The 26,033-nt window shown below is 51.8% G+C and overlaps 2 protein-coding genes across 2 annotated transcripts in view; both read right to left on the bottom strand.

Moving 5' to 3' along the window:
• Nucleotides 1-2,552: 2,552 nt before the first annotated feature.
• Nucleotides 2,553-7,171, bottom strand: C3H20orf204 (chromosome 3 C20orf204 homolog). Its single transcript, XM_076849511.1, has 4 exons — nucleotides 7,163-7,171; nucleotides 3,282-3,536; nucleotides 3,028-3,180; nucleotides 2,553-2,886 (listed from the first exon to the last, which is right to left on the bottom strand). The coding sequence occupies exons 1-4, from the start codon at nucleotides 7,169-7,171 to the stop codon at nucleotides 2,746-2,748; spliced, it is 558 nt and encodes a 185-aa protein (XP_076705626.1). The 3' UTR covers nucleotides 2,553-2,745.
• Prpf6 (pre-mRNA processing factor 6) overlaps nucleotides 6,579-26,033 on the bottom strand; it is a 46,580-nt gene continuing 27,125 nt past the window's right edge. Inside the window, exons 12-21 of the mRNA XM_076852178.1 lie at nucleotides 20,737-20,859; nucleotides 16,812-16,933; nucleotides 15,158-15,296; nucleotides 13,870-13,989; nucleotides 13,421-13,597; nucleotides 12,782-12,915; nucleotides 12,217-12,308; nucleotides 10,358-10,472; nucleotides 8,278-8,404; nucleotides 6,579-7,417 (exon numbers count right to left, since the gene is read on the bottom strand). Of these exons, the coding sequence (XP_076708293.1) occupies nucleotides 7,265-7,417; nucleotides 8,278-8,404; nucleotides 10,358-10,472; nucleotides 12,217-12,308; nucleotides 12,782-12,915; nucleotides 13,421-13,597; nucleotides 13,870-13,989; nucleotides 15,158-15,296; nucleotides 16,812-16,933; nucleotides 20,737-20,859 (1,302 nt within the window). The 3' untranslated portion in view covers nucleotides 6,579-7,264. The remainder of the gene's footprint in view (nucleotides 7,418-8,277; nucleotides 8,405-10,357; nucleotides 10,473-12,216; nucleotides 12,309-12,781; nucleotides 12,916-13,420; nucleotides 13,598-13,869; nucleotides 13,990-15,157; nucleotides 15,297-16,811; nucleotides 16,934-20,736; nucleotides 20,860-26,033) is intronic.

Below are 26,033 nucleotides of genomic sequence, written 5' to 3'. Positions count from 1 at the left end.
GTCTGCTTGGCTGAGTCTCCATGCAAAGGGGTCACAGAGAAGACAGCCCTCATCTTTTCCATCCCTCCCTTATTCAGCTCAGCAACAATCCTGGGCTGGGTGGTGGGTAGTGGGATGCGGGGGGGGGGGGGGGGGGGAGTGCTGCCCCAGTCCACAAGAGGCTGCAGCTGTCACCCCGGTAGAGGTAGAGGTGGGAGGTGGGGCTGGGTGGGGAACACACAAGTGGCAAAGTCAGGATTAACTTTTGGTTTTGCAAATCCAGAGACTGGCTTGCCTGTCGCCCAAGTTCCAGATGTTCTTTCAAAGGCTCCCAGTCTGGGAGGCCATGGAACCCAGGCTCCCTTCAAAGCCTGCCAGGCCCCCTCCCCCCAGTGCTGCACATGGGGGGCCTTGCTCCTGGGCTGCAGGAAATTGCACAATCCTAGCCAGTGCCCTGCAGGCCCCATCTGCCACCCTGGCACAGCCCCCTCCTTTGGGGCCATACCTCCTACATCCCTGGAAACAGCTGAGCCTTGAAAAGGCATGCATGGGACAGAGCAAGACTGTATGCAGGCTCCAGCCCCATACATGGTTGAGTCCCTGCGTCTCTGGGCTGGTTCTGGTTAATTCCAGCCAGCAAATGTCTGTGGAAGAGCTCCTGCTGCTGGTCTGTGCCAGATGAGAGTGAGGACAACATGACCTGTCCTCTCAGAGCTACAAACAGAACACAGGGAAGCTGCCCCTGGGGTCCCCATGGTGAGATTGAAGAGCTCAGCTTCTCAGGGTCTAAGCAGGCACCCAGCTTCTCCTCTGGTCTCCATGTCTTAGCAGCTCTGAGTTTTGGTGTGGCTGTGCACCTGGTCTTGCTCTAAAAGAAAAAGACCCTACAGTGGGTTGAAGCCCCTCTCCCCCAGGTTGATGCTAGCATACCCCCTACAGAGGAACTATGGGACTGGGCTTCTCTCCCATTGGCCCAAGAACTCAGGCATCAACCTGTGTCCCCAAAACTCTGAGGTTTCTGCCTGTCCTCCAGCCAGCCCCCAGAACACTGTAGTTTGTTTCATCTTTCCTCAGTCACAAGGGCGGGGAGCTGCCCTGCTGCCCACCCACCTTCCCAGCCAGATTGCTCTGAACAGGGGGTCACTGTAGGCAGGTAGAAGCAATGGTGGAACACTCAGAGGTGACTCCCAGCTGTTTATTACAGCAGTGCTCTTGCTTTCCCCAGGGTGGGGAAAATGGGTCCAAGAGAGCCCTGGTTAAGCCTGTTCATCCTGTCCCTGCACCCAGCCCAGACACCTCCCAGTTCCTACTGACCTTCTCCAAACCCCCACTTAACTGCCCTGGTCATGCTGCACTACACCCTATGCTCCAACAAACTGGAACTTTTTCTCCCCACCTGGACTTGGCCACAATTGAGTAAGTAAAGCACAGGTCACTGAAGGGAGTCACATTCAGCCCAAGTTCATGCTGCTGAACTCCCTCCACTTCCCTGCTATCATCCCCAATGCGAGAGGAGGCTTTCCTCCATGTGCTGGGATCCCAGGGTCTTCTTCATGTCTTCCACCCATCTACACACAGGCCTGGGTCTTTGCAGGCTCCCATCTAAGGTGCAGGAAGCCCCAGGTAGGTTCCAACACTTGGGCCATGCCTGGCATCCCCACCTCAACACCTCTAGCACTTGCCCACACCACCCCCCATGGAGCACACAATGCAGAAAGCAGGTCTGGACTGTTCTGTACTTGTGCTCAGAGGTGGCCTGGAAGACTGTTAACAGGTCTAAATCTGAAGTCCTGAAGTCCAGGAAGCCCCGCCCCCTGTCCACAGTGCTTCTGTGGGGTAGAGCCAGCTCTTACAGTTCCTGTGTGATTTGGGCCCCAGCTTCCCCACCTGTGAAGCAGGGACAACAGCTCCCTTTGGAAGACCCAATGTGTGTGATGGGGAGCCGGTGGGGATGGGATTCGTGGCTGATTGCCTCACCAAGGCCAGTCTCTTCATGTCCTACAGGCAGGGGCAAGGCCTGCCTCCACTCCTCCTGTTCCAGAGCAAAGGCAGGTGCCCAGCCCATGGGCATTACCTCTCTTTCCCATGGGCTAGGGGCGGTACTAGGGACCAGCCAGGCGGGTCCCAAGGACAGGGCTGGGGCAATCTCCGCAGTGACCACCCCCCTGAGGCCGCAGGAAATGGCCTGGCCAAGCTCGCGGCAAGGGCGGCAGTGCTGGTTTCCCTTCAGACCTGTTTCCTTTATCCGGTTGTTTTGCTCCAAACTCACCAAGCTTAGCTTCCCCTCCCCTCCATTTCCACCTCCCGCCTCTGGTCCAGAAAGGAGCAGGACGGATATTTGACGTTTTAGAGCCCCCAACGGGCTGCAAGTGCCCCACCCTGCAGCTCGGCTCACAGGGAGCCACATCCAGCGCCCCGCGCGCGCCCCCTGCCGCCGGAGCCCAGGTGTGGAGGGAAGCTCAAATCCCTTGGCCCTGCTACGGAGGAGCAGACCCTGGGTGGCCCAGGGCCCCACAGCCTGACCAGCGAAAGACTCAGACCCATAGCACCAACTCCATTTATTGAGGCCTTGCTCGGTGCTTGAGGGCGGGCCACCTCTGGGACCCGCCATGGCTCGCTTCTCCAAATCCCGGGCCCTGGGGGAGGGCAGGCTGGTTGAGCGAGCAGAAGAGACTGCCATGGGGACATCAATCAAACGAGGCTTGTTCCCAGATTCTGCCGCGGATCCCCAAGTGTTTTGCTGGGTGGGGGGGCAGGGCGGGCCGACTAGGATTCCCCGGTGGCCGTGGCGCGTAGCGCGAAGAGTTTCTCCCAGCAGGTGGCGACGGTGTCCAGGGCACGTAGCAGGAGCCGCCTCCGACCACCGCGGCGCCGGACAGGACGCATCCTGGGCCTGGGCCGCCGGCTCTGCTGTCCAAGACCCATGATCAGTGAAGGCACCCCGACCATGCGCCCGCCCAGTGGGCCGGAAGTGAGCCTCCAGCTGGGAGAGCCATGGACCGCAGGGCAGCTCTGGGGCGGGGAGGGGCATGCACTAGGGACACACACCTGGCGAGGCTTCCAGCAGTGGCGCCTCATCACCGCCTCGGTGCGTAGGGCCACAGTCCATGCAGCTTTCTCCAGGGAACCACGGCGGCCCCCAGTCACTGCCCGGCGCAGAGTCTGGCCCAGGGACTCGATGGACAGAAGGATACTGTGCTCCTGGGGAGGTTAGGAAAGCTGGGGCCAGGGAGTCCTAGGGGAGGTCCCGAGGGAAGGTGTAGGTGGGCGAGGAAAGGTGGACGGGTACACCTACTCCATACCTTCTGGGCACCGCAGGAGACACTAGGTCGTCTCCGTCCTCCGCCCATTCCAGTTAGGTTTTTCTCAAGGAGATGGTGGTATCCCGAGCCTGGCTCTGGCCCCAGCTGTCTCACTGCGGCCTGCAGATCCTCAAAGATGACTGCGCGATAGTGGCGGAGCACCTCTGGGACGCTGCAGGCACTGGGCCTAGCCCAGTCAGGAACCAACCACAGCAGTGCCAGCAGGAGGGCGCAGAGTATGGGCTTGGAGGGCACCTGGAGGGGACACCAGGTCTGGGCTTGGGATGTGAGCCTATGGAGTGCCTTCCAGTACAAGGGGGCATCCTTTTAGGCACTTTGGGCTACCAGAGAAGGTGTACCCCTGCCCCATTCTGAGCTGGTATAAAACAGATGTCATTGTCCAACAAAGCCTCTGGACACAGGTCTGAAAGGATAAGTCCCTGTCTCAAGGATGGAGAAACTAGACAGGCCTGCAAACCAGACAGCTCTGTGCAAAGATCTTGGGGTATATGTGGGCTGGGGTGGGGCACCTTTCACTGATCCCTGAAGGACCAAGAAAATAAAGGAGCTATTCCAAAACAGGGCCAGATGCTGTGGTTATCTGGGAAAGACAGACGATGGTGGACTCCCTGCAAGGCTGGAGGGCAGGGTCTAGGGTCTAGCATTTAATTGAGCCAGTATAGCCTCACCCCTGGCCAGGGTCAGGACCATACCCACCAGCTACAATCTACCACTTGGATCAGGCTTTCCTCTTGCCAAGTCCCCCATCTCATCCCCTCTGGATGTCCACAGAATAGGCACCACTTGAAGCTCTGCCATCCCAGAGGGTGGAGTAGAACCACTCTGCCCTGTGTGATGTGCTGGCTCCCACCCTCTACCCATGGCTGTGCTTTAACCAGCTCACAGAGCCATGAGAACTAGGGTCCTCACACACACACTCCAAGTCAACCTAGAGAGAGGCAGACTCAGAGCTGCAAACTACACCTCATTGGAAAGGGAAAGGCTGGAGAAACCCCCAAAGATAATGGAGAGAAAGGGGGCTACCATATCATACTGCAAGCAGTCAGCCAACAGGTCCCTTCCTACCCAGAACAGGGGTGAGAACTGGCTCTCAGGGGAAACCCAAGCATCAAGAAGACAATCCATGGTTCCCAGGCCCTCAGGCTAGAGTCAAGACAGCCGACTCGGGCTGGAAAATTAATCATGTGAACCCAGCCGGACCACAGGACTCGACTCTGCTTCCCAGCCCCAGCAGGGGAGTCTGACTGCATGTACCCAAACTTCATCTAAAGCGGGGGCGGGGGGGGGGGCTCCTATCCACGGCACCAAGCAGGAATCAGAAGAGCAGACAGTTCACTCTGCCCTTTCCTGAGGCCCACCACACACCATGGTCAACTGTTTTGAGGGCTTAAACCTTCTATGGACTGCAGTCACAGTGCAGCACATCCAATTCAGGACAGGCCAGTGGGAGGTGCTGGAGGGACAGGCTGGCTACCCAGGGAGTCGCAGGCTTAGCCTAGCATGGGAAGAAAGGGTTCCAGGAAGGCTGTGGTGCATGCTCTCAAAGCTGGTCCCAATGCTGTGAGCTGCTGGGAACCACTAGTGGCTTCTTCCAGGGCCTATGCGCACTCCACCCCCACAACACACACACACACACCAGCCAACCCCCATGCCCAGCTGCTCACCATTGGTCAATCAGGGTCTTGCCCTCCCTCATTCCCTCCAGCCGACCACGCACATGGTCCTGGGTCTATGGTGGTAAGTGCAGCTGGCACTTGGCAGTTGCTCCAGGTCCAACACCAGCCTACGGGGCTCCCTGGACAGGACTGCCTTGCTGCAGGGCAGGCGGAGAGGCTTTTGAAGTTGGCTCCTCCAGCAGAGGAGGGAGGAGACAGGCGGAGGGAAAGAGAGGCCCACAGCCAGCCTGCCCCTCCCTCTCCCAGCCTCTACCCTGCTGCTTCAGTCAGTCTGGCCCTGGAGCCCACTGTGGCCTGTCCTGCAGGCCAGGGTTGCTCAGAGACTGAGGGTATTGGTTTGACCCACAGGGAGTTGTCAGCCCCAGGGAGACTTTGCACTTCGTCAAGGAGTGAGGGTGCTTAGTGAGCAGGGCCCAGTGCAGGACGCTGTGGGCAAGGCTGACTGGGGTCCCCCTCAGTGGTCACCAAGTGCTGCCCCTCCCAGGAACTGGCTGACAGAATTTGATGTGCAGGACTCAACTCCATGCCCCATGACCACAAGCCCCTATACCAACTCCCAGGAAGTCCTGCCCTCGCAGGTCAAGATCTGGGACTTCCCAGACTCCCATGCTGCTGGCCCAGCCTGCTCCTCCTGGACTGAAGGGGCCTCTCATGGGCAGGGGCTGCTGCTCTGCCTCTGGAACATGGCTTACCTTCAGTCTGGGCTAAAAACCTTCAGCTGAAGAAAAGGTACATTAAGCCTCCCAGGGAGGGAAGCTGGTGACACGCAAGAAAGCCACCCCCTTGCAAATGAGAAGATGCACCTCTGGACATGCAGGTGTTCTGGAACCTTCCAAGGGCCTTGTATGTAGTTTCATGCCAATCACTCTTCCCCAGAGGAACCAAAGGGACAGGCTACTCAAAGTAGAGGCCACCTTGCCCCTTCCCACCAATAAAGGATGCTGCCTACAGTGAACCCAAGGCTGCCTCTGAAGTTCCCAGCAAAACAAGAAGAAGCTCTGTGGCCACCCCTCAGGACAGGGCAGCAACAACTGACCACAACTTCACAGGTCACAGGTCAGCTGGCACATCCATATGACTGCCTGGTACCAAACAACCAGCATCTCTGGTTCCACCCTGAAGATGGTCCCTGCCTGCTATCCTCAAGTTGGGCCCATGGCTTCCACAGCACGGCCTCATCCACCCCAGATGCCCACAGTTGAAGCCGAGGTCCTATAGCCAGCACTCCTTAGGGCTCCCTGTTCTCACCTGGGAGGAAGGGGAGAGGCACCCCAAGCCAGCAGGGCCCTGTCTGCAGGAAGGCTGAGCTATGCTGTGACTACCACTGCAGGCCTTGCTACAGGCACAAGAGATGTGGAGCCCCCTGGGGTGCATCACTTAAGACTGGAGAACAGCTGTTCTACAGGAAGTAGGTGTCAGAGGCTGTCCTTCACCATCCCCAGAGGCACTTTATCTTCTTTTTGGGCCAATGTGGAAGACTGTCCATTGCCCTCCAGAACAGCCATTTTCTCTAGCCAGCCACCTGGCATGGGCTACACACCACTCCCGAGAGCTATTTCTCAACTGAACGCGCACACACACACACACACACACACACAGATTCAAGGTCCAAGAATTTTTTTTATCCCCACAGAGCAGAAAGGCTGAAAGAAGTCATGTCTCTGCAATACAAAATTCCATCTATCAATGAGGACAGGCACAGTGCTTCAGGATAAAACTGCTAATCATGAACTAGCAAAAGCAGACTTTCCTGCAAAAGCAAGACAAGCTCCTATGGAGGACATCTCCACAGGGCCTGGCCAGCATGGAGAGGCCTGGGCACAGCCAGGTTCTGCTGGGTACACTCAGCACTCCAGGAGGCCCCAGCTGGGAAAGTCTCTGACCATATGGATGTGACCATGGGGGCTCCTGTAAGTGTTTCCCCCTACTCATGGCTCAGTCCCTATGTGGCCTCCAACCTGTGCTACAGACTGGTGACCCAGTGTCTCCACTTTTTCCAGAGTCTTGACTCTACTACCTTCTCCACAAAACCTCAACAAGCCCTGGCACCCCACTATGCTTCCTCTGTAGGATACAGGTGTCTGCAAGAGGCCTTGCCCCAACCAGAGGAACTAGGACCACCCCATACCTGTGTGGGAGGCTGGTGGGGCTGCAAAAGCACAAGACAGCAGGTCCCACCCTTACCCACGACATGAAGATCTTTAATGAACCTTGGGCAGATAGTCAACCCTGCCCATGTGTATCCATGAGCCACCTATGGTCCCACCCCTGCCCCAGACTGGGTCATCAGAAGGTGTTCTTGATGCGGGCAGCCACCAGCACCAGGATCTCTCCAATCTTCCTCTGCCAGTTGGCGATGTCCTTGGACACGGTGCACCACAGCTCCCCGTGCCGGGGCTCTGCGTTTTCACAGCGCTTCCTCACCTCCTCCTGCTGCTCCTGCAGGAGGGACCACAAAGCACTCAGGCATGGCTCCTCCTGGGATGTCTCAAGCCTTGCCTGCCCCACACCTACCCCCTTTGCAGACTTGGTCCCAGCTTGTGGGCAGGGCAGGTACCCATGTGGCTCCAGGATAAGCAGGGTGAGCCTTCAGCTGGGCCCCTCAAGACAGCCTCTCCCAGAAGCCCAGACCCAGCCAACATGGTTGTGTGCCGACCTAAGTCAGGCTCCTGGTCCACTGTCTGAATAAGGCACTCACTAGATTCAAAGTAGTCTGCCTGCTACCTCTGGGGAAGACCCCAGGACACCCTGGTGACTATCCCATGGATAGGCTCTGATAAGGCTTGGCTGGGGAGGGGCTGCTGCCTAGGCTCCCCTGGAATACCACCCCTGGATTAGGCCCAAGAGGACAAACCAATTCCAGTCTCATTTCTAAGGAGACTCCAAGCCCCACCAATCACCAAACAACACAAAATATGCTAATAGGGCCAATCTTAGTGGCATATGCCTATGATGGGGTGGGAAGACCAATTTCCAGGCCAACCTCAGCAACTTAGCAAGACTCTCAGCAATATATCTCAAAATAAAAAATAAAGAATGGGGAATGTAGCTCTGTGGTAAACTGCCCTTGGGCTTAATCCCCAGAACCAAAACAAAACAAAATAACAGACCACTTAAAATGAACTAAGCAAATAAATTTCAGGCTATAATAAGAAAACAACTGTGATCAGTTAATCACTGTGCCCCAACCCTATTCTCCAGACCCAGGACTGAGGGGTGCTGGCGGAGCTCCCTATAGTACCAGAAGGTTGGGGACAGACAAGAAGGCATGGCACACTGGTTGGCTTGTGTGACCTCACCTCAGTGCCATGCTGCAGCTCGAACTTGTAGAAGAAGGCCCAAGCGTCCCCTAGGTCGGAGTCAATCTTCACCGTGCGGTGGAACCACTCCCGAGCCTTGGTGATCTTCCGCTCACTCCAGAAGAGCCTGTGGCAGGAGGGCAGGAGGACTCAGAGGGAGGGTACACCCCAGCACAGGCAGTGACTGGCAGTGTGACCCCAGGCTCCCCTACCCATCTGCACCCACATTGGCATATGCTGTGGGAAGGCCTGAGCAGTGGTCCTGGACTGCCTAGGCAGCATCTGGGTCATCAACCACAACTGTCCTGAAGCATCTAATCACACTGCTCCTTCAACACTCCCAACTCTTGAAAACTTCCTTTCCTCCAGGTCAAACAAAGAAGTGTCAGGATGACTGGGAAAACTGTCATCTCAGCCAGATATCTGCTGCCTGTCCAGCTCCAGGCAGCAAACTAAGCAAATACTATGAAGGCAGGCTTCCAGTCAGCACCAGGGACCCAGCCTGCTGGGGCTGTAGCTCCCAGCCCCAGGACTACAGCACAGTGGCTGCTGTGTCTGCCAGGCATGCAGACACCAAGAGTCAGGCTAAACAGAGTCCACACATGTGGATCCTCAAAAGCCAAATCAGGGTCTTCATGAGCATCCTCTTCCTTCCCACTGTTGCAGGGCATGCTAGATGGTGGGCACTCTGGCAGGCCCAGGACTCGGGGCTGCTCCCACCACCCCTCAGCTTAGCACCCCACAACACAGGCACCAAGCAGCTGCCAGCACAGTGGCCTCCACTCCACTACCGTCTGGGCCAGTCTCAGGTACCATACGAAGTAACTTCACATTGATAACCTGATTGTTTTTTAAGCCGTGTGGCACTCTTAATTGCTTGGTGTTAGATAAACTATGATTTAAAGAGTGCAAACTCAGATATCAGAACAGCAAGGAGTGACTTATTTACTTTAGCAAAGCCGTTATAAGGTTTTTATGACTGCCCTATCTGAGGGCCACATATAAGTCACTCTGGGAGGAGGAAGCCCAGGCAGGTACTAGCCAGGCTTTGAGAAGCCTCCGTTGTCAGCAGGGGCCCAGGAGCTGAAGAGGGGCACAGGTAAAGGGCTGCCACATCAGACCCTGGAGACCGTTGCCACCTGGAGCAGAGTAAAGGCCAGTCCTAAGAAGGCTCTGCCTCTAAGCATCACTACAGGGTTGAAGAAGGGCTGGGGATATAGCTCAGTTGGTAGAGTGCTTGCCTTGCATACACAAGGCTCTTGGATCCCCAGAACCGAAAAAAAAAAAAAACAGGGTTGGAGAATACAAAACACATCCCTGGGGCAGCTACAATCCTCCCTGAAGACCCTTTTCAGTTCCATCTGCACAGTCACCTGCTGGCCTTTCTGCCACACCCAGCCCAATCCTTTCTAGAAGGAAGCAGAGAGCCTGTGGGGTCAGGATGGCTCTCAAGGCACAGCACATCCTGACCAAAACCTGGTGCCATCATCCTGAGGTCCTTTAGGCTCCAGTCGCCTCCCAGGCGCAGCCTCTGACCTAGCACCACATAACAGCGTCGACCACGTGTTGAGGTCCTTTCCTGACTCCTTCCCCTAAAGACCATGTGCTCTGAGAGGTTGTCTCTAGTCAGTCACCTCCACGCTCTTAGGCTTGCAGACTGGACTGGGGTTGATCCCAGGACCAAAGAGCCACAAGTGCATGATTTCTTGCTCTGACATATTGAAGCCCCTTTAAGCCAAAGGGTGGACCACACTAGTAGATGTGTCTCTGCTGAGTGACTCAGGCCACATGCAGTATACAACCCACAGGACACCCAGGACCGCAGGAGAACTCAAGCAACCAGAAGGCCCAGGAGGAGAAGGACTGACCTGGACAGATGTCCCGGTGACTAGACAGTGCACGCTGTGGGACTCTGCCAGGAGACACACTGCCCCAGAAGACAGAAGCAAAAGCTTCCCAGCTGAGGACCAGGATGGCCCACCCTGCTGCCTGCTCATTTGGCACAGCTAGGGAGAGGCAGCCGTGCCGCCAAGGCCCCACTGGCACCCAAGGCCAGTAACCCAAAAGGAGACCCACTCACTTGGCCACAGCCAGCAGCACATGGGGGTCATGCTCACACTTCTTCAGGGCGTCCACACTCTTGGTCTTCCTCTGGGGCCTTGCCTCCAGGAAGACGGCTTCCGACCACAGAATCCCTGAAGTTTGAGAGAGAGACGCCTCAGCCTTGCCTGTGGTTACAGAAGCACATCTGCCTGCCCCACACAGGCCACGTGAGGGCCCTTAGGGCCAGCCACAAAGGCTGAGCTTCCATCTGCCACAGCCACCCTGCACAGCAGCAGCCTGGACACCCCTCTACCCGCAGGGGGAGATGGCCAGAAGCATCAACCACTGCCAAGACTCTAGTCCTGCAGACTCTGCAACTGCACACCTAAGGGTTTATTATAACAAGACAATTAAAAATCCTTGTAAAGGTTCACACAGGAGGGCTGGGATTGTGGCTCAGACGTAGAAGGCTCGCCTAGCATGTGCGAGACACTGGGTTTGATCCTCAGAGCCACATAAAAAGTAAATAAATAAAATAAAGGTATTGAGTTCAACTACAACTAAAAACGTTAAAATTAAAAAACTTAAAAAAAAATTCACATAGGAAAATGGGGGTCAAGCCAGGCACAATGGCACAGCATGCAATCCCAGTGACATGCAAGCCAAGACAGGAGGGTGCACATTCCAGGCCACCCTGAGCTACTCAGCAAGACCCTGTCTCAAAACAAAAAGGGCTAGGATGGAGCCCAGTGGTAGAGCACTCCTGAGTTCAGTTCCCAGTACCACAAGGGAAAAATAACAACAACAACAAAAACTAAAGATGACCTAAGCATCCAACAAATGACCAAGAACTGAGGGTATGTTACTGAAATTTGCATTCTTGAACATTCAACAAGAACCAAAAATTCTCACAAAACTTTCAGCTTTATAAAGGTAAAACAGGCCAGGTGCAGTGGCGTATGCCTATAATCCCAGCTACTTGGAGGCTGAGGTAGGAGGATCACAAATTTCAGGCCAGCCTCAGCAACGTAGTGAGACCTTATCTTAAAATTACAAAGTGGTTGGGGTGTAGCTCAGTGGTAGAACATTTGCCTAGCATGTGCTAGACCCCGAGTCTGATTCCAGCATCATCACCAGAAAAAGAAAACAAAGAAAAGAAAAAAAAAAAGGTAAAACACTCAATACCCAGTATGACTTTAGTTGTACACCATCATAGAGGTTGTAATCCTACAAAACAAGTAAGAGTAGGGATTCCTGATTAGACGAGTGGACCTGGAGGTGATTTCTAGTTTCTCCTTTTAGCTCCAAATTTCTTTTCTTTTTCTTTTTTTTTGGTACTGGGGATTGAACCCAGGGATACTTTACTGCTAAGCCACACCCTTAGCCCTTTTTATTTTTTTCAAACAGGGTCTTGCTAAGTCCTTAGGTCCTCACTAAGTAGCCCAGGCTGGCTCTGAACTTTCAATCCTCCTGTTGCAGCCTCCTAGGCTGCTGCGATGACAGGCATGTGCTACCAGACCCAGCTCCAAATTTCTTTATACCGCATATGTATTCCTTATATGCTTGGAGTAAAATGATAAAAGTCAAAATCTTTTTTGCTTGAACCCAGGGGTGCTCTACCACTGAGTCCTAGCCCTTTTGATTGTTTTGAGACTCAAACTTGTGATCCTCCTGTCTCAGCTCCTGTGTCTCTGGGATCACAGGCATGCACCACCGCACCCAACAGTAAGTTAAATCTTGAAAGAAAAATAAATGGCAGCACTTCAGATCATGAAATCAAACTCTTCCATGTTGAGACTGGGAATTCAGTCCAAACATCTTAATTACCAAGTCCAGAGAAACTTGAACAAAGTAAGCCATATACAGGCCCCCAAGAGCCAGCCAGAAGCCCCTTACCAGAACTGGGGCACTCCTGCAGCGCCTTGGCCATGAGTGTGTTGGCAATGTTCTTCAGCCCTGCTCGGTACTCCAGCCGCACAGACTCCAACCTGAAGAGACAAGCCCAGGGACATCCAAGCCTCATCTACCTGCAGCACAAACCCCTGCTGGCCCCTGGAGGCTCAGGAACAGCAGCAGCTGCAGGGCAGAGTTCATCCACAAGAGGCGGCTGTCTCTGCCGAGCCCTGGATTCCCACTGCTCCAAATGAAGTGAAGATGCAGGATAGGACAAAGACTAGGGAGTGTGTGCCCACCCTGGGTCCTTTCAGGTTTCTCACACTGAGCAGAGCCCTGCAGCTCTCCAGGCAGGACACCACCCTTCCCCTGGCAAACTCTTGCCTGTGTCCCCTCTTCTGTGCAGTGTGTTTGCTCAGCTCCACTCCCCAGCCCATCACTAACCCCTGGCTCCCTGGGCACCCTCTATCAGAGCATGTTAAACAGCACCCATAGGCCGGTCCTGCTGCCTAGGCCCACTGTGAGGACAGCCCTCTAAATGGCAAGCTGGTCAACAGCCAACACTCACCACAGCCCAGGATTTTTGGGGTTCTTCAGGCGAGACTTCTCCAAAATGGCCCGAGCTCGGGTCAGCTGCCCAATCTTCTCCTCCAGCCGGGAGAGCAAGAGCCACAGGGGTGTGGAATGAGGGCACTTTTTCAACTGTGGCCAACAAACCAAGCAAGAGAGATGCTCAGATAGTGTCCGGGAAGGACTGCAAAATAGCAGAGGCGTGCTCCACCTGACAGAACCTCAGAGCTGTGTCCAGAGATGGCACCTCATGCTCCCCGAGGGTTTATAGACATGCTGAGGGGTTATAGACATACACGAGTATGGGGTGTGTGGGAGATGTACAGGTGTGTTCAGAGCATGTGTTCTACATTTGTGGTTGTGTTATGCACACGGAGCACATGTACTACATGTTCTGTGCACTGCACCCCACAGGTCCTGGGCACAGGGTGTGTAGCTCTGCAGAGGAAAAAGCACTAAATTCAGAGCGGGGACCAGTGCTCGGTCCCTGAGCCTACAATTCTACCAACTGGGGCCTGAGTGAGTCACTGACCACCAGCCCTCCAATTCTCCCTGGAGGTGGGGGCGACAGCCAGTGTCAGGTGCTGGCTCCACGAGGCAGGCCAGCTGCAGCCCAGGTGTCCCAGCAGAGGCTCACCCCCTGGTTGTAGGCCTCCCGAGCCTTCTCCATCAGCTCTCCCTGCTCCTCGATCTGCCCTTTCATCATCCACAGCTTGGGGAAGTCCTCGTAGTGCTTCAGGGCTTCCTCACAGAGCTCCTGGGCAGCTGCAATGTTCCCTAGCACCCACTCCAGCTTCACAGACTTCATGAACACCTGTAAGCAGACATGTGTGAGTCACAGTGAAGACACTCCCGGGACACTCGCTGCACACTGTGGCTCATCCCCCTCTGTCTATCCTTAGGGATGTGATGTGCCTTGTAAGCTGATTCACAGCAGGGGGGTTAAGAAGCAAAGCTACACAGGACTGGGCTGCAGCCTGGGCTCTCCTCTTCTCCCTCTTCACTGACATGCAAGCCAGGTGTCAGGTCCATGCCTGCACATGCAGCATCCCAATGGCCCCACCCTGCCTGCCCACCACTACGCACACGGGCCGTAGGTGCACTGCTCCGCGCCTTGGCCAACAGCCTGCGGGCCCGCTCATACTCGTTGTTCTCAGACTCCAGCTTCACAGCCGCCAGCCAGATCTCCTCACTATTGGGGTTGGCCTATGGGGCAAGCACAGCACGTCAAGATGGGTTCAGAACCAGTGGCAGGGCTGGTGCACACATAATTAAAGACGGCCTGGGACGGGGCCAGGCCTTGCTCTCCTGCAGGACTGGTAGATCCAAGCCCTTTCCAGGCAAGGCAAGGACAGTAGACTCCAGGCAAGAACCGGAGCTCACCTGAAAACACATGCTCCACCTTTATTCTGTGCAGAGGAAGGCCCCACAGCACTGAAGCAATGCTAAAGGCTTCAGAGGCACATCCAGGATCCACCCGAATCCTTCACAGCCCTCTCACACTCTTGAGTGGGTCATTCACATTCTGCATGTGTGAACTCACTACACATGACCTTACTTTTCCTTCTTCCTGTTGCCCCAGTGTGTTCACGTGAGCAGACAGAGGTGCAGGGTGCCTTGAGTTGCGTGGAGAGGGCCCCCCAACAATCCAGAGTCTAATGGACATGCAAACAGTGACTTCGATGTGTCCTTAGAGCTGGACAAAGTCTAACCAGCAAGAGTCAAGTGACACCTGATATGCAGCCCCCAAGACAGGCAAGGAAAGCCACCTTGGGGCTTCTGGCATGCAACAGTGTGAGGTGATGGGCAGTAGTCACCAGGTGGTAGGGAGGACACTGCCTCTTTTGTGTTCTCTCCAGGAGGCAGCTGGGATAAGTGTTAACCCAGCCAGGCCCTCTGGTGGAAGGACACACTTTTTGGGGGCAGCCTGGGCTGCAAGAGTGCATGGCATTTTCATGGTACTCCATGGTTTACTAAGAAGTGTGCTGTAAAACCATCTAATACCCTGTTGTCACTAGGATGTTATACATGACAACAAAAATAAAAACATACTTAAAAATACTGCACACCACATGGCAGCTGGATGGTCAGACTGGCAAGAGCAGAAATTTCAACAGGGTTCCTCTCAGATGGGGCCTTGGGGCTTCCACAGAGCCCACATATGACCCTGTGTTCTAGGATCTGAAACATCAACCTGTGGTCACACTGAGTAATAGGGACAGGAGGTAAGAGTTCCCCAGCTGGGCTTCATGCTCACAGGGCCCCTCAGGGCATCTAGATCATGGCGTCCATCCCAAAACACATGCATGGGAAGTACTCAGGCACCAGCCAGCATAGAGGTTGGGGTCTGCCATACAGGTGACCCCTCACATACCTGAAAGGCCAAGGCCAAGATGCTCCGCGCTGCAGGCACATCCCCTGCCAGCCATTTGGACTTGGCGCCCATAAGCCACAGTACTTCGGCCTTGGGGCAGTGGGCCACGGCTCTCTGCAGGAGAGCCTCCAGAGACTCCCTGAAAGACAGACATCAGGATCACCAGAGCCAGGGCCATAAACCAGAGCACACAGGCACTCAGACACAGCACAGGCAGCAAAAAGACAGTTACTACTCCAAAGTTCGGCACTATAAATGATTTACCAGAGTTTACAACGGGGAGAGTGTGGGGAAATCTTTCCTCTCCATAAAGGTTCTAAATTCAACTACTGAAGAGGGCTCCACAAAGCATGCATTGTTTGAACAGCAGGGCCTTTTACAGTGTGTGGCCTGGAGGCAGCGATAACTCCCCATCAGGTGACAGGGAAGGCCTTTCACCTCTAACAGGAGGACATGCTGGATCCACTGACAAGAGTCTACTCTTCTGGCCTTATTACAAAAAAGTGATTTTTAGGTGACTCCTGAACAAGAACACTTCTAGCACTGAGTACCTCTCCTTGGTCTGCTGCCCCTGGGTCACATCCCCTTCACCAATGACCCCTGCGGGGTTCAGCAGCAGGTCACAGTAAACATACAAAGCCACACTGTGAGGCCTGAGGGCAAGGCCATGCCCCACTAGAACTCCCACCCCAGCATCACTGCCCTCCCATCCTTCTGATTGGATACCCTGGAAAAAGCCCCTGAAGCCCATTGGACTTGGCGCCCATAAGCCACAGCACCTTGGCCTTGGGGCAGTGGGCCTGGAGGACCAAGTGCACCTGAGCACCAAGCGGGCAGCTGTGTATGCTCAGGCCATGGGGGCCAAGAGGTCTCAGCCCACAACTACCCTGCCCAGGTGACCTACAATGTGAGTCATCAGGATCATTTCAAAATGTCCCATGGCCCTCAAAGGGTTAACTCTGAAACACCAAAACAGCTGGCAGTGCTGGGAGGGAGCTCCAGCAGTACAGGAAAGGGCCCTGAAGAGACTGACACTCAACAATGCCAGAACAGAGAAGAAACAAGGGCTGAGCCCTCGCACTGCAACCTCACTGAGCCAGCCAAGCACAACCCACCCAGCAGAGGCCCCAGGAAGGGATGGATGGAGGGTCCCTGGGGACATGAGTCTGATGCCCTGGAGCACTACCCATTTAAAACAAGAAACTGCAATGACTAATTTAATCAGCACTTCCAGGCAATAAGGCAGACCCAAAAGGTTTTTTAAATTAAAGAGTACAATTAAAGAAAATTGTCAAGGACCTCCTCTGAGCACAAACCAGCCCAAACCCAGAGCCAGCACAGCTTAAGTGAAAACAGCCTGCGTGGACGAGACACAGCTGCACCACTGCTGCACCAACTGTGCTGGCTTCAGTTTCCAGACAGCACCTCAGGACAAGCCTCCTCCAAGCCTTGGTTTCTCAACTCTATGATCCTATTTCAGATGGAACTCTAAAGATCAGTCCAACTGCAAAGTCCCATAAAGCTCCTGTCGTCATCACACACACCACCCCCATCAGGCCCCTCACCCAAAAGGAAGCACTCATGGGTCTCCAGTGCCATACAGAGAGGAGTCAGGGGTTCAGTCAGTGCCAGGGGCAGGTGGATCACCTCGTACCTGGTGCCATGGTTTTTCTCGAAGTATGCAGCTCGCAGCCATACGCTCTTTTTGCTGGGGAACACTTGCAGGGCGTAGGCGTAGATGGCCCGTGCGCACTCCAGGGCATTGTGGGCCACACACTAGAACAGAGAGATGGACATGAGGGTGCTGACGCCTGCCCAGCCTCCATGATTCTCCAGATTCTAGATGACATCTGCTAGAAAGTCCACAGCAGGCCAACTAGTAAGAAATGTGATCTGAGAGGGACAGCAGAGATGGGCACGAGTGCTGAAGCCAGCTGGGAGCTGCCTATGAGGGCACCAGTCACCATGTGGCACACGCACGCGCCATAGCTGCACGTCGCCAGCATTAGTTTCCTTTCTTAAGATTAAGGTAAATATTTTCCTTTATAAAAGTGACACTGAAAACCTGAAGACAACGATGAGAGGGAAGAGGAAGGAAAGCTCCCACTCCAACAGAACCACTGTGCAGCCTGCTTCCAGGTATTCCCACGCTCAGGAGGTTTTCTTTCTTGGGTAGAATCAAACAACAGAACTGAGTGAGAGCCTAGCCATCACCTGCAGTGACAGATTACCCAGGAGCCAGCTGAATAGATCTGCCACAGTGGCCGTGACAACCAGACTCACTGCACAGGCGCAGATGTCTGTCCTCTAGCAACTGCACACAGGACCACGGGAACCATCCCCAAGAGAAATCACTGCCTTCCACACCATGCAGACATCCAAGGTACCCTTGTACCAAGAAGGGATTAAAATCTGGAGGTGAGTAAAAGGCCACTAGGGAGAAGGGACAAGGACAAAGTTTTTCAGCCATGAATGCCAAAATGCCACAGGGGAGGTACCTGGCCATACAAGATCCCTTCCCAGATGGACAGCTGCCCTTCCAGAGAAAGGACACTCAGTGTGTGGAAATGGGAGGGGACAAGAAGCAGGTGTGACCTCCTCTGTCATGGAGTCTCCCTCTGACTCAACCACCACAGAAATCAGGGAGAGACCTGCCTTGCATGCTGTGTCAGACATGGACAGAGCAAGCCTGTCTCCCCTGTCTCCCCTGTGACTGCTGTCCAAAGCAGATGGGGCCAGTGACAAGGCTTTCAGATCCTCCACCACCTTGTCTGATCTTGGTGGGGAGGGGGTGTGAGAGGTACCGGGGATTGAAGTCAGGAGCACTCAACAAGTGAGCCACATCCCCAGCCCTATTTTGTATTTCATTTAGAGACAGGGTCTCACTGAATTGCTTAGTACCTCACCACTGCTAAGGCTGGCTTTGAATTCGCGATCCTCCTGCCTCAGCCTCTCCAGCTGCTGGGATTACAGGCATGTGCCACTGTGCCCGGCTCCTTGTCTGATCTTACAACTGTCTGCAGAATGGCTGGGACACCCCACAGGATCAACTAGGTGTCCAGGGTCTTGGGGTGGATGGGCCAGTCCCAGGGTGGGGAGGACACTAGAGAACACTCCCTACTTCTGGTACAAAAGAAACTTCAGTTCTGACTCTTACATCACAAAGTGTTGAAAAGTAACTGTACTTACTCTAGTCAAGATAGGCATCACCTGCAGTGACATCCACCAAGGGCCTCTGAAGTGGTCAAAAGCCATAAGGAGAAGGACAAAGGGGGAAAGCATTATGACTCTATGTCCAGAATAAAGAGGGCTGGACACCAGGTACTGGATTCTTTCATTTAACCAAGGAATTTTCACTCAATACAGAGACTACAAAAGTTTGTTAAATTAGTCTTTTTTTGAACGTAGGGATGCTTAACCACTGAACTACATCCCCAGCCCTTTCTAATTTATTTTGGCACTAAATTACTGCCAGCCTTGGAACTTGCAATCCTCCTGCCTCAGCCTCCTGGGTCACTTTGATTATAGGCACTGTGCTCGGATTAAATTAGTCTTTATACTCTATTTATTTATTTATTTATTTGGTGCTGGGATCAAAGGCAATGCTTGGTACATGCACACGCCCTATCACTGACCTGCAACCACAGCTCCAACATGATAAAAATCTTCTGAAAGACCATCACCACGAACCTAGATTTCAACTTCCATATGCAGGTCAACAAGCCAGTGCCTGTGCTCTGGGTCATGCCACACTGGGACCTGAAACTACAGGCTCACAGGCTTCAGAGATGCAGGCCTTGGAGCATGACCCCACAGGCTGGGGAAAAGTCCTTAGCCTGCCCAGATGGAAAGGGATAAGCACTCATATAGCAAAATGTGGGAAGCTGCTCTCCATGACGACATAGCAGCAGCTCACAACATGTACAACAAACAGTATTTAGGAAACTAATTATTTGCCTGGGCTGTGGCACACACCTGTGATCCCAGCAACTGGGGAAGCTAAGGCAGGAGGATCTCAAGTTCCAGGCCAGTCTGGGCAACTTAGACACTCTCAAAATAAAAATGTGTTTTAAAGAAGTAGGGGGTATAGCTCAGTGGAAGAGTCACCCTGAATTCAATCCCCAGAATTGTCTTCTCCCACCAACCCACACCCAGCCAAATTGATTATCTGGCAAACACTACATAGAAACAAATGATTTGGCCAAATTTGCCATTATCAGCTTCTGAAAATAATGGGTCAAAGTCTGGGGAGAACAGGGTATTCACACAGTCTCAAGGTTTCTCCTCACAAATGCTTACGAGTCCCAAAGGAAAAAAGAGCAGCCACAGAGAGGAGAGACCTGGCACCATCCCCTGCACCAGCTGGTCAGTGACCACAAGGAGACCTGATGTCCCTGCCAGGCACAGGATCTCAACCCAGCCATGAGCAAATAGTGCAGAGACCCAGGTCAAAGAGGGACCTATGACACTGCAGCCTGTAATCAAGATTCAGACTTGAAACATACAGACAGACCAGGCCTGGTCCAGACTGGCCTGAGCACATGGCCCTGAACAGTTCTAAGCAGAACATAGTTGCTTCTTTCCTTTGCCTGGTGAGATATGAGCCAGGTCTATAGGGTAGGCAACAGCACACATGCTGTGCTGTGCCAAAGTGTTGAGGAGCAAAGGACTGCACGTCTGCACAAGCTTCCTTAGCAGTTCAGGAGCAGCAGCACGGTGCAGGCGTGTGTCCCTGAATGAGGAGATCAAGGCACACTGGCAGAGTGGTAACTTGAGGGAGTGAGGCGAGGGGCATGAAAGAACTCTTTGCAGTTCTGCAACATTAAAGTACATCTGTTATTATTATTTCTGAATGAAAAGCTAAAAACAGAGGGCCATGTCTGTATTAATACTTTATACTTTCTTTTTTTTTGGTACTACTGAGAATTAAACCCAGGGATGCTCTACCACTTTTTATTTTATTCTGAGACAGGGTCTCCCTAAGGCTGGCCTTAAACACGCTTATCAATTTGGCCCTATGATCCTTCTCCTGGAAACTTGTTCTGAGGAAAATAATCCCAAAGGAGGCAAAACTCTGTATTTGGAATGTTCTGAAATGAATCATGCAGCAGAAACCAGGGAATGGGAAGCACCTGATGTCACTGAGGTAGTCAGCTAAGGGCACTGCAGCCAACATGCTGCCACCTGCTGTGTGACACTAGGTGACATACTGGGTTCCTTAGCCACTTAGCCTCATTAGCTCTTCACCTGTGATCCCAGCAACTCAGGAGTCTGAGGCAGGTGGATGCAAATTCCAGGCCAGGCAGCAAATCAATGAGACCCTATCGCAAAATAAAAAGGGCTGGGGATGTTGCTCGATGGTAGAGGGCCCTTGGGTTCAATCCCCAGTGCCTCCCACCCATACACACAAAAACGCTCTTCACAGAAATTCAGGTTCACAGGAAATCCTTCTGTTCAACTGCAACTACATTTACGATGAGAATGTCAAAAAGACTTTTAGAATTGCCTACTAGTCCTAGGGCCTGATGTCACTCTCAGAGGCTCCAGGTCTTGTACAAACATCTGCAGGCCACACTCACACTGTCAGCGTCTTCCATCCAGGTGTGCTTCCGATCTTCTTCCTCGATCCCAATTCCAATCACAGCGCGCATGACTGCCTGGCAGGTGGCCACGCTCCCTGCCCTGTCGCACTCCTCAGCATCCTGAAAAAGACACAGAAATTCTGTTTTTTGAATTTTGAAGTCAAATCGCCTGAAAAGGAGCATGTTATTGCTGGGCGGTGGTGTCACAAGGCATAGCTCAGGGCTCTGCCCTGTTTCCGAAGCACCTGTCCTTGCCACCTACCATACAATAAATACTGAATGAGGTGTGGGGGTAGGAATGATAGTAGAATGAATTGGAAATTATTACCCTGTGTGCATATATGATTACATACATCTGTGTAACTCTATATCATGTACAACCAGACAAATGAGAAGTTATACTTCATATATGTACAACGTGTCAAAATGCATTCAAATGCCATGAGCAACTAATTAGAACTAATAAAAAATATTTTAAAAATAAATAAATACCGAAATGACTGAATGCAAGCATACCCATCCATACAATGAACTTTAAGTAAGCACTTACTATGCACAAGCAATTATATTAGGCCATTCAGTGGCTATAGGTTTCCTATACTAAGGAAACTTTCAAAGTAGGAAGAGTGAAAGATAAGTTCAAAATAACTGTATTTGTTGGGCTGGAACTCAAGGCAAAAGAAGGAAATGTTTTGACCCAGCCAGGCAAATATGACGGGCAGGGAGCCAGGTGCATAGGGGGTGTGACAGAACACCCAGGGGGCAGGGGCAACCAATCACAGAGCCTTCTACCAGGTAGACCAACATCAGAAAAGAACTCCTGCTTCAGGAAAGCAAATCTTTTTTTTTTATATTTATTTTTTAGTTGTAGTTGGACACAAGCCCTTATTTTTCTTTCTTTCTTTTTTTTTAAAGAGAGAGAGAGAGAGAATTTTAATTTTTAATTTTTTTTTAAGTTTTAGGCAGAAACAACATCTTTGTTGTATGTGGTGCTGAGGATCAAACCTGGGCCGCACGCATGCCAGGCGAGCGCCCTACCGTTTGAGCCACATCTCCAGCCCTCTTTTATTTGTTTTTATGTGGTGCCAAGGATCGCAAGTGCAAGGCTACCCCTCTAGCGCTGAGCCACAACCCCAGCCCAAAGAAAGCAAATCTTAGGATGTGCAGAAAGAAACCAACCAAGCTTCATAGCAGGAGACACAAAAATGATGACTGAAGATTTGAGAAGATAAAATAAGTACCTTCATATTAATTAAAAAACAGAACATTGATGCAGCAACACAGTGAAACCCTGTCACATAAAAAAGGCTGCAACTCAAGATGTAGGTGCTGGCTGAGGATGTAGCTCAGTGTCAGAGCACCCCTAGGCTCAATCCCTAGTACCATAAAAAAAGAAAAAGAAAATATCACTGAGCCATATCCCCAGCCCTCTTTTATATTTTTTTGGAGATAGGGTCTCGCTGAGTTGCTTAGGGCCTCACCAAGTTGCCAAGGCTGGCTTTAAACTTAGGATCTTCCTGCCTCAGCCTCCTGAGCCACTGGGATTACAGACATGTGCCACCATGCCTGTCCATTCTCACTCTGATGAGAATTTTAGCATCTTTTGGGGATGAATAACACTGAGGTGTGTGCCGGCTGGCTCACTTGGTGAATGCAGGTACATACCTCACACTACTCCGCACACACAATGACCTCTACAGCTAGCAACTTCACACCCTCCATCAAATAAAGCATATGCACTTGACCTGCGCCTCCACTTCCAGGGGTCCACCTAACAGACATGTCCCTGTGTGCACAGCACACTTTCACAACATGGCTTGCAAGTAGAAAGCCGCAGGAGTCACCCCCACACGTACCCTGACAGGTGACAGCACACCTGAGGGCTCCTGGCACTAAAAAACATTCCCAGCAATGGGCAAGCACAGAAAGTCTAGAAAAGGGCTAAGGACTAAACTGCCAGCACTTATTATAAACTGAAAAGAAAAGGGAAACCAACAAAGGTGGTGGAGGAAGGTCCAGCAAGACAAAAAGAAAAACCAAGGAAGAGAAGGGAGCGCACAGCATTTGTGAAAGAAAGCCCCCTGGTTCAGGTCAGGGATGACCATAAGTGGCACCTCTTTTAGGAGTATGGTGCCTAGAAGCTGCACTTGAAGGGAGAAGAAAGGGTCAGATATCACAATACAACAAGCAATTAAAGTCTGGCACATAGTAGGAAGTTGGTAATGGTGACCACTGCTCAGGAGGCAAGTCACCTGGATGTCACAGCTCTCCCTGCAGGGCACTGTGGAAACACAGCGACCCAAAATGACTGGGTAGGAAACTGGAGTAGTCCCCTTCCAGCACACACAGCAGCAGGAGGCAGCCAGTGAGGAGAGTAGGACATGCACAGCCAAGCTCAGGCCAAGTTTCCCTGCACCCTGGCACAGGCTCAGGGTTCTCCCTCACCTTATATAGCATTCTTCTCAGCCAGGTGGAGAATGCAAGCTAGTAGAGCAAATGGGACTCACTGTGGCCAAGGAAGTGCACCAGAGGGGGACTGGGGAACCCTGGCTTGGCTCGGCTCCATGTACCACCACCACCAGGACTGCAATGAGGACCTCACAGAACTGGCAGAGTGAGCCCTCAGGAGGGCCAGAACCAGCCCTCATGGTGCCCTGGGGCTGGGAAAGCACTGCCACTGTTAGCGTAGGCAGACCCTCTACCAACACAAGCAGACAACCAGGACAAAACATAGACAGCAGTGGCTGGAGCCACACATGGTGAGGACTGAGACACAGGAAAAGGTTGAGGGTGCTGCATGGTGCCCAAGCCCACTGTCTGGGAATTTCTAGGCCACAGATCAAGGGGACTCCCTGAGCAGAGGTGGTGGAGAGTCCAGGGTAAACAGGAAGGACAGACCATCCAGAATCAAATATTAGGATACACAGCAGAATCCCAGAGTTCTGCCCTGTAGGGAGAACCCATGAGTCTAATCAGGGCGCCACCATCCAAAAAGAATCACTGGAAGGATTAACAAGAGCAACCCTGGGACCACACTCAGGGCCCCAACCAGTGCCTACTGTACCCAGCCACACTAAAATACCTCAAGAGGCATAAAGCACTGGGAGAAGATACAGAGAGGTCCAGGCTTGGTGGGGCAATCAGCCCAAGGCTAAATACCCCTTGGGTACTGAATTACAACACGTAAAAGCAAAACCTGAAGAATCAAAGTCACTCCCAGTGATAAAGCTGCACTCCAACACCAAGCTCTAGAGTATTTAAAGAAATGTAAAAATGTCTAGGATCCAGCAAGGTCAGCCTCACAATATTTAGCAACAAACCAGGCGTGCGTAATTCCACAACAAGAAGGGGAAGATCCATCAAAACTAAGCCATATGACAGCTGTCAGAAGCAGCAGACAAGGATGCTGAAACACGCATTGTGACTACGCTCCACGTGTCCAGAATCAGGCAGAGACATGAAAGAAAAGACCAAAACTAAATTTCTAGAAATGGACACCAAAAGATCCAAGATGAAAAATACACCTTAAGAAATAAAGAGTAGGTTAGACACTATCGAAAAAAAAGGTAAGTGATCTTAAAGAAATAGAGAAACTAGACGGGTGCGGTGGCACACACCTATAATCTTAGCAGCTTGGGAGACTAAGGTAGGAGGATCCTGAGTTCAAAGCCGGCCTCGGCAATTTAGCCAGGCCCTAAGAAACTCATTGAGACCCTATCTCTAAATAAAATATGGATATGGCTCAGTGATTGAGTACCCCTGAGTTAGAAAGAAAGAAAGGAAGAAAGAAAGGGAGAGAGGGGAGGGAGAACTGGGGCTGGGCATGGTGGTGCATGCCTATAATCCCAGCAAGATGAGAGGTTGAGGCAGGAGGATTGCAAGTTCAAGTTTTTTTAGTCTCAGCAACTTAGTGAAGCCCTAAGCAACTTAGTGAGACTCTGTCTCAAAATTAAAAAAAGAAAAAAAAAAAAAAAAAGAGGTTGAGTATGTAGCTCAGCGGTAAAGTGCCCCTGCGTTAAACTACTGGTATGGTGCACATGCACACACATTATCAACAACTTGAAAATAAAACTTAAAATTAATTCCACTTAAAATAGCAACCAAAAATAATAAAACAGGGCTCAGGGGTGGAGTTGGCACACACAAAGGCCTGGGCTTAATACCCAGTACTGCAAAAAAAGTAAAACATTTAGAAATGAGTTTAACAAAAGAAGTGCAAGATTTGCATACTGAAACACTGCTGAAAAACTTTAAAGACCTAAAAAAATAGAAGATATCTCACCCACACAGATAAGACAACTAAATATTAAGATGACAACATTCCTCAAATTGATCAAATTGAATCGATGCCCTATCAAAATGCCAGCTGTTTTTTTGGCAGATCCTAAAATTCATATAGAAGCACAAAGAAGTAAGCATAGTCAAAACTGTTTGGAAAAGGAGAAGACAGGACTAACACTTTCCAACTTCAAAACAGATACAGCTGCAGTTGTCAGAACAGTGTGGTACTGCAGAAAGACATGCAGACCAGCATAGAAGATCCAAGTCCAGAATGAACCCTCACAATGACGATCCACAGATTTTCAACAAGCATGCCAAGACATTCAGAGGGGTAAGAAGAATCAGTGGTGCTGGGACAACTAGATGTGCACACACCAAAGAAGGAGGTGAGTCCCCACCTCATATCATGTGCAAGCACTAACTTAAAACCAGCCCCTGGGGCTGGGGTTGTGGCTCAGTGGTAGAGAGCTCGCCTAGCATGTACCAGGCCCTGGGTTCCATCCTCAGCATCACACATAAAAATAAATAAATAAAATAAAAGTTAAAAAAAAAAAAAAAAAAAAAAAACAGCCACAGTCCTAAACAATGAAACTTTAGAAAATACAGGAGCAAATGTTAACAGCACTGAGTCAAGGTAGAATTCTGATATGACACCTGAAGCATGATCACAAAAAGAAGATCAATTTGATGTATAATTTTAACAAGCAAAATTAAAAATATTTATGCTACATGCAATATAGTCAAGAAAGTGAAAAGACAACACACAGAATGTGAGAAAGCATTTGTATTTCATCTGATAAGGGATTTATATCCAGAATATACATAAAGAACTTAGGGCTTCAATGTGGCTCAGTGGTAAGCACTTGCCTATCATTCACAAGGCCCTGGGTTCAATCCCCAGCACCACGGTGGTGCACACCTGTAATGCAAGCAGCTTGGGAGCCTGAAACAGGAAGATTGTGAGTTCAAAGCCAGCCTCAGCAAAAGTAAGATGCTAAGCAACTCAGTGAGAC

Source organism: Callospermophilus lateralis, chromosome 3, assembly GCF_048772815.1.
Source record: "Callospermophilus lateralis isolate mCalLat2 chromosome 3, mCalLat2.hap1, whole genome shotgun sequence".
NCBI classification, from domain to species: domain Eukaryota; kingdom Metazoa; phylum Chordata; class Mammalia; order Rodentia; family Sciuridae; genus Callospermophilus; species Callospermophilus lateralis.
Note: the sequence above shows the minus strand (reverse complement) of the source record. Positions and strands in the feature narration are given on the sequence as shown.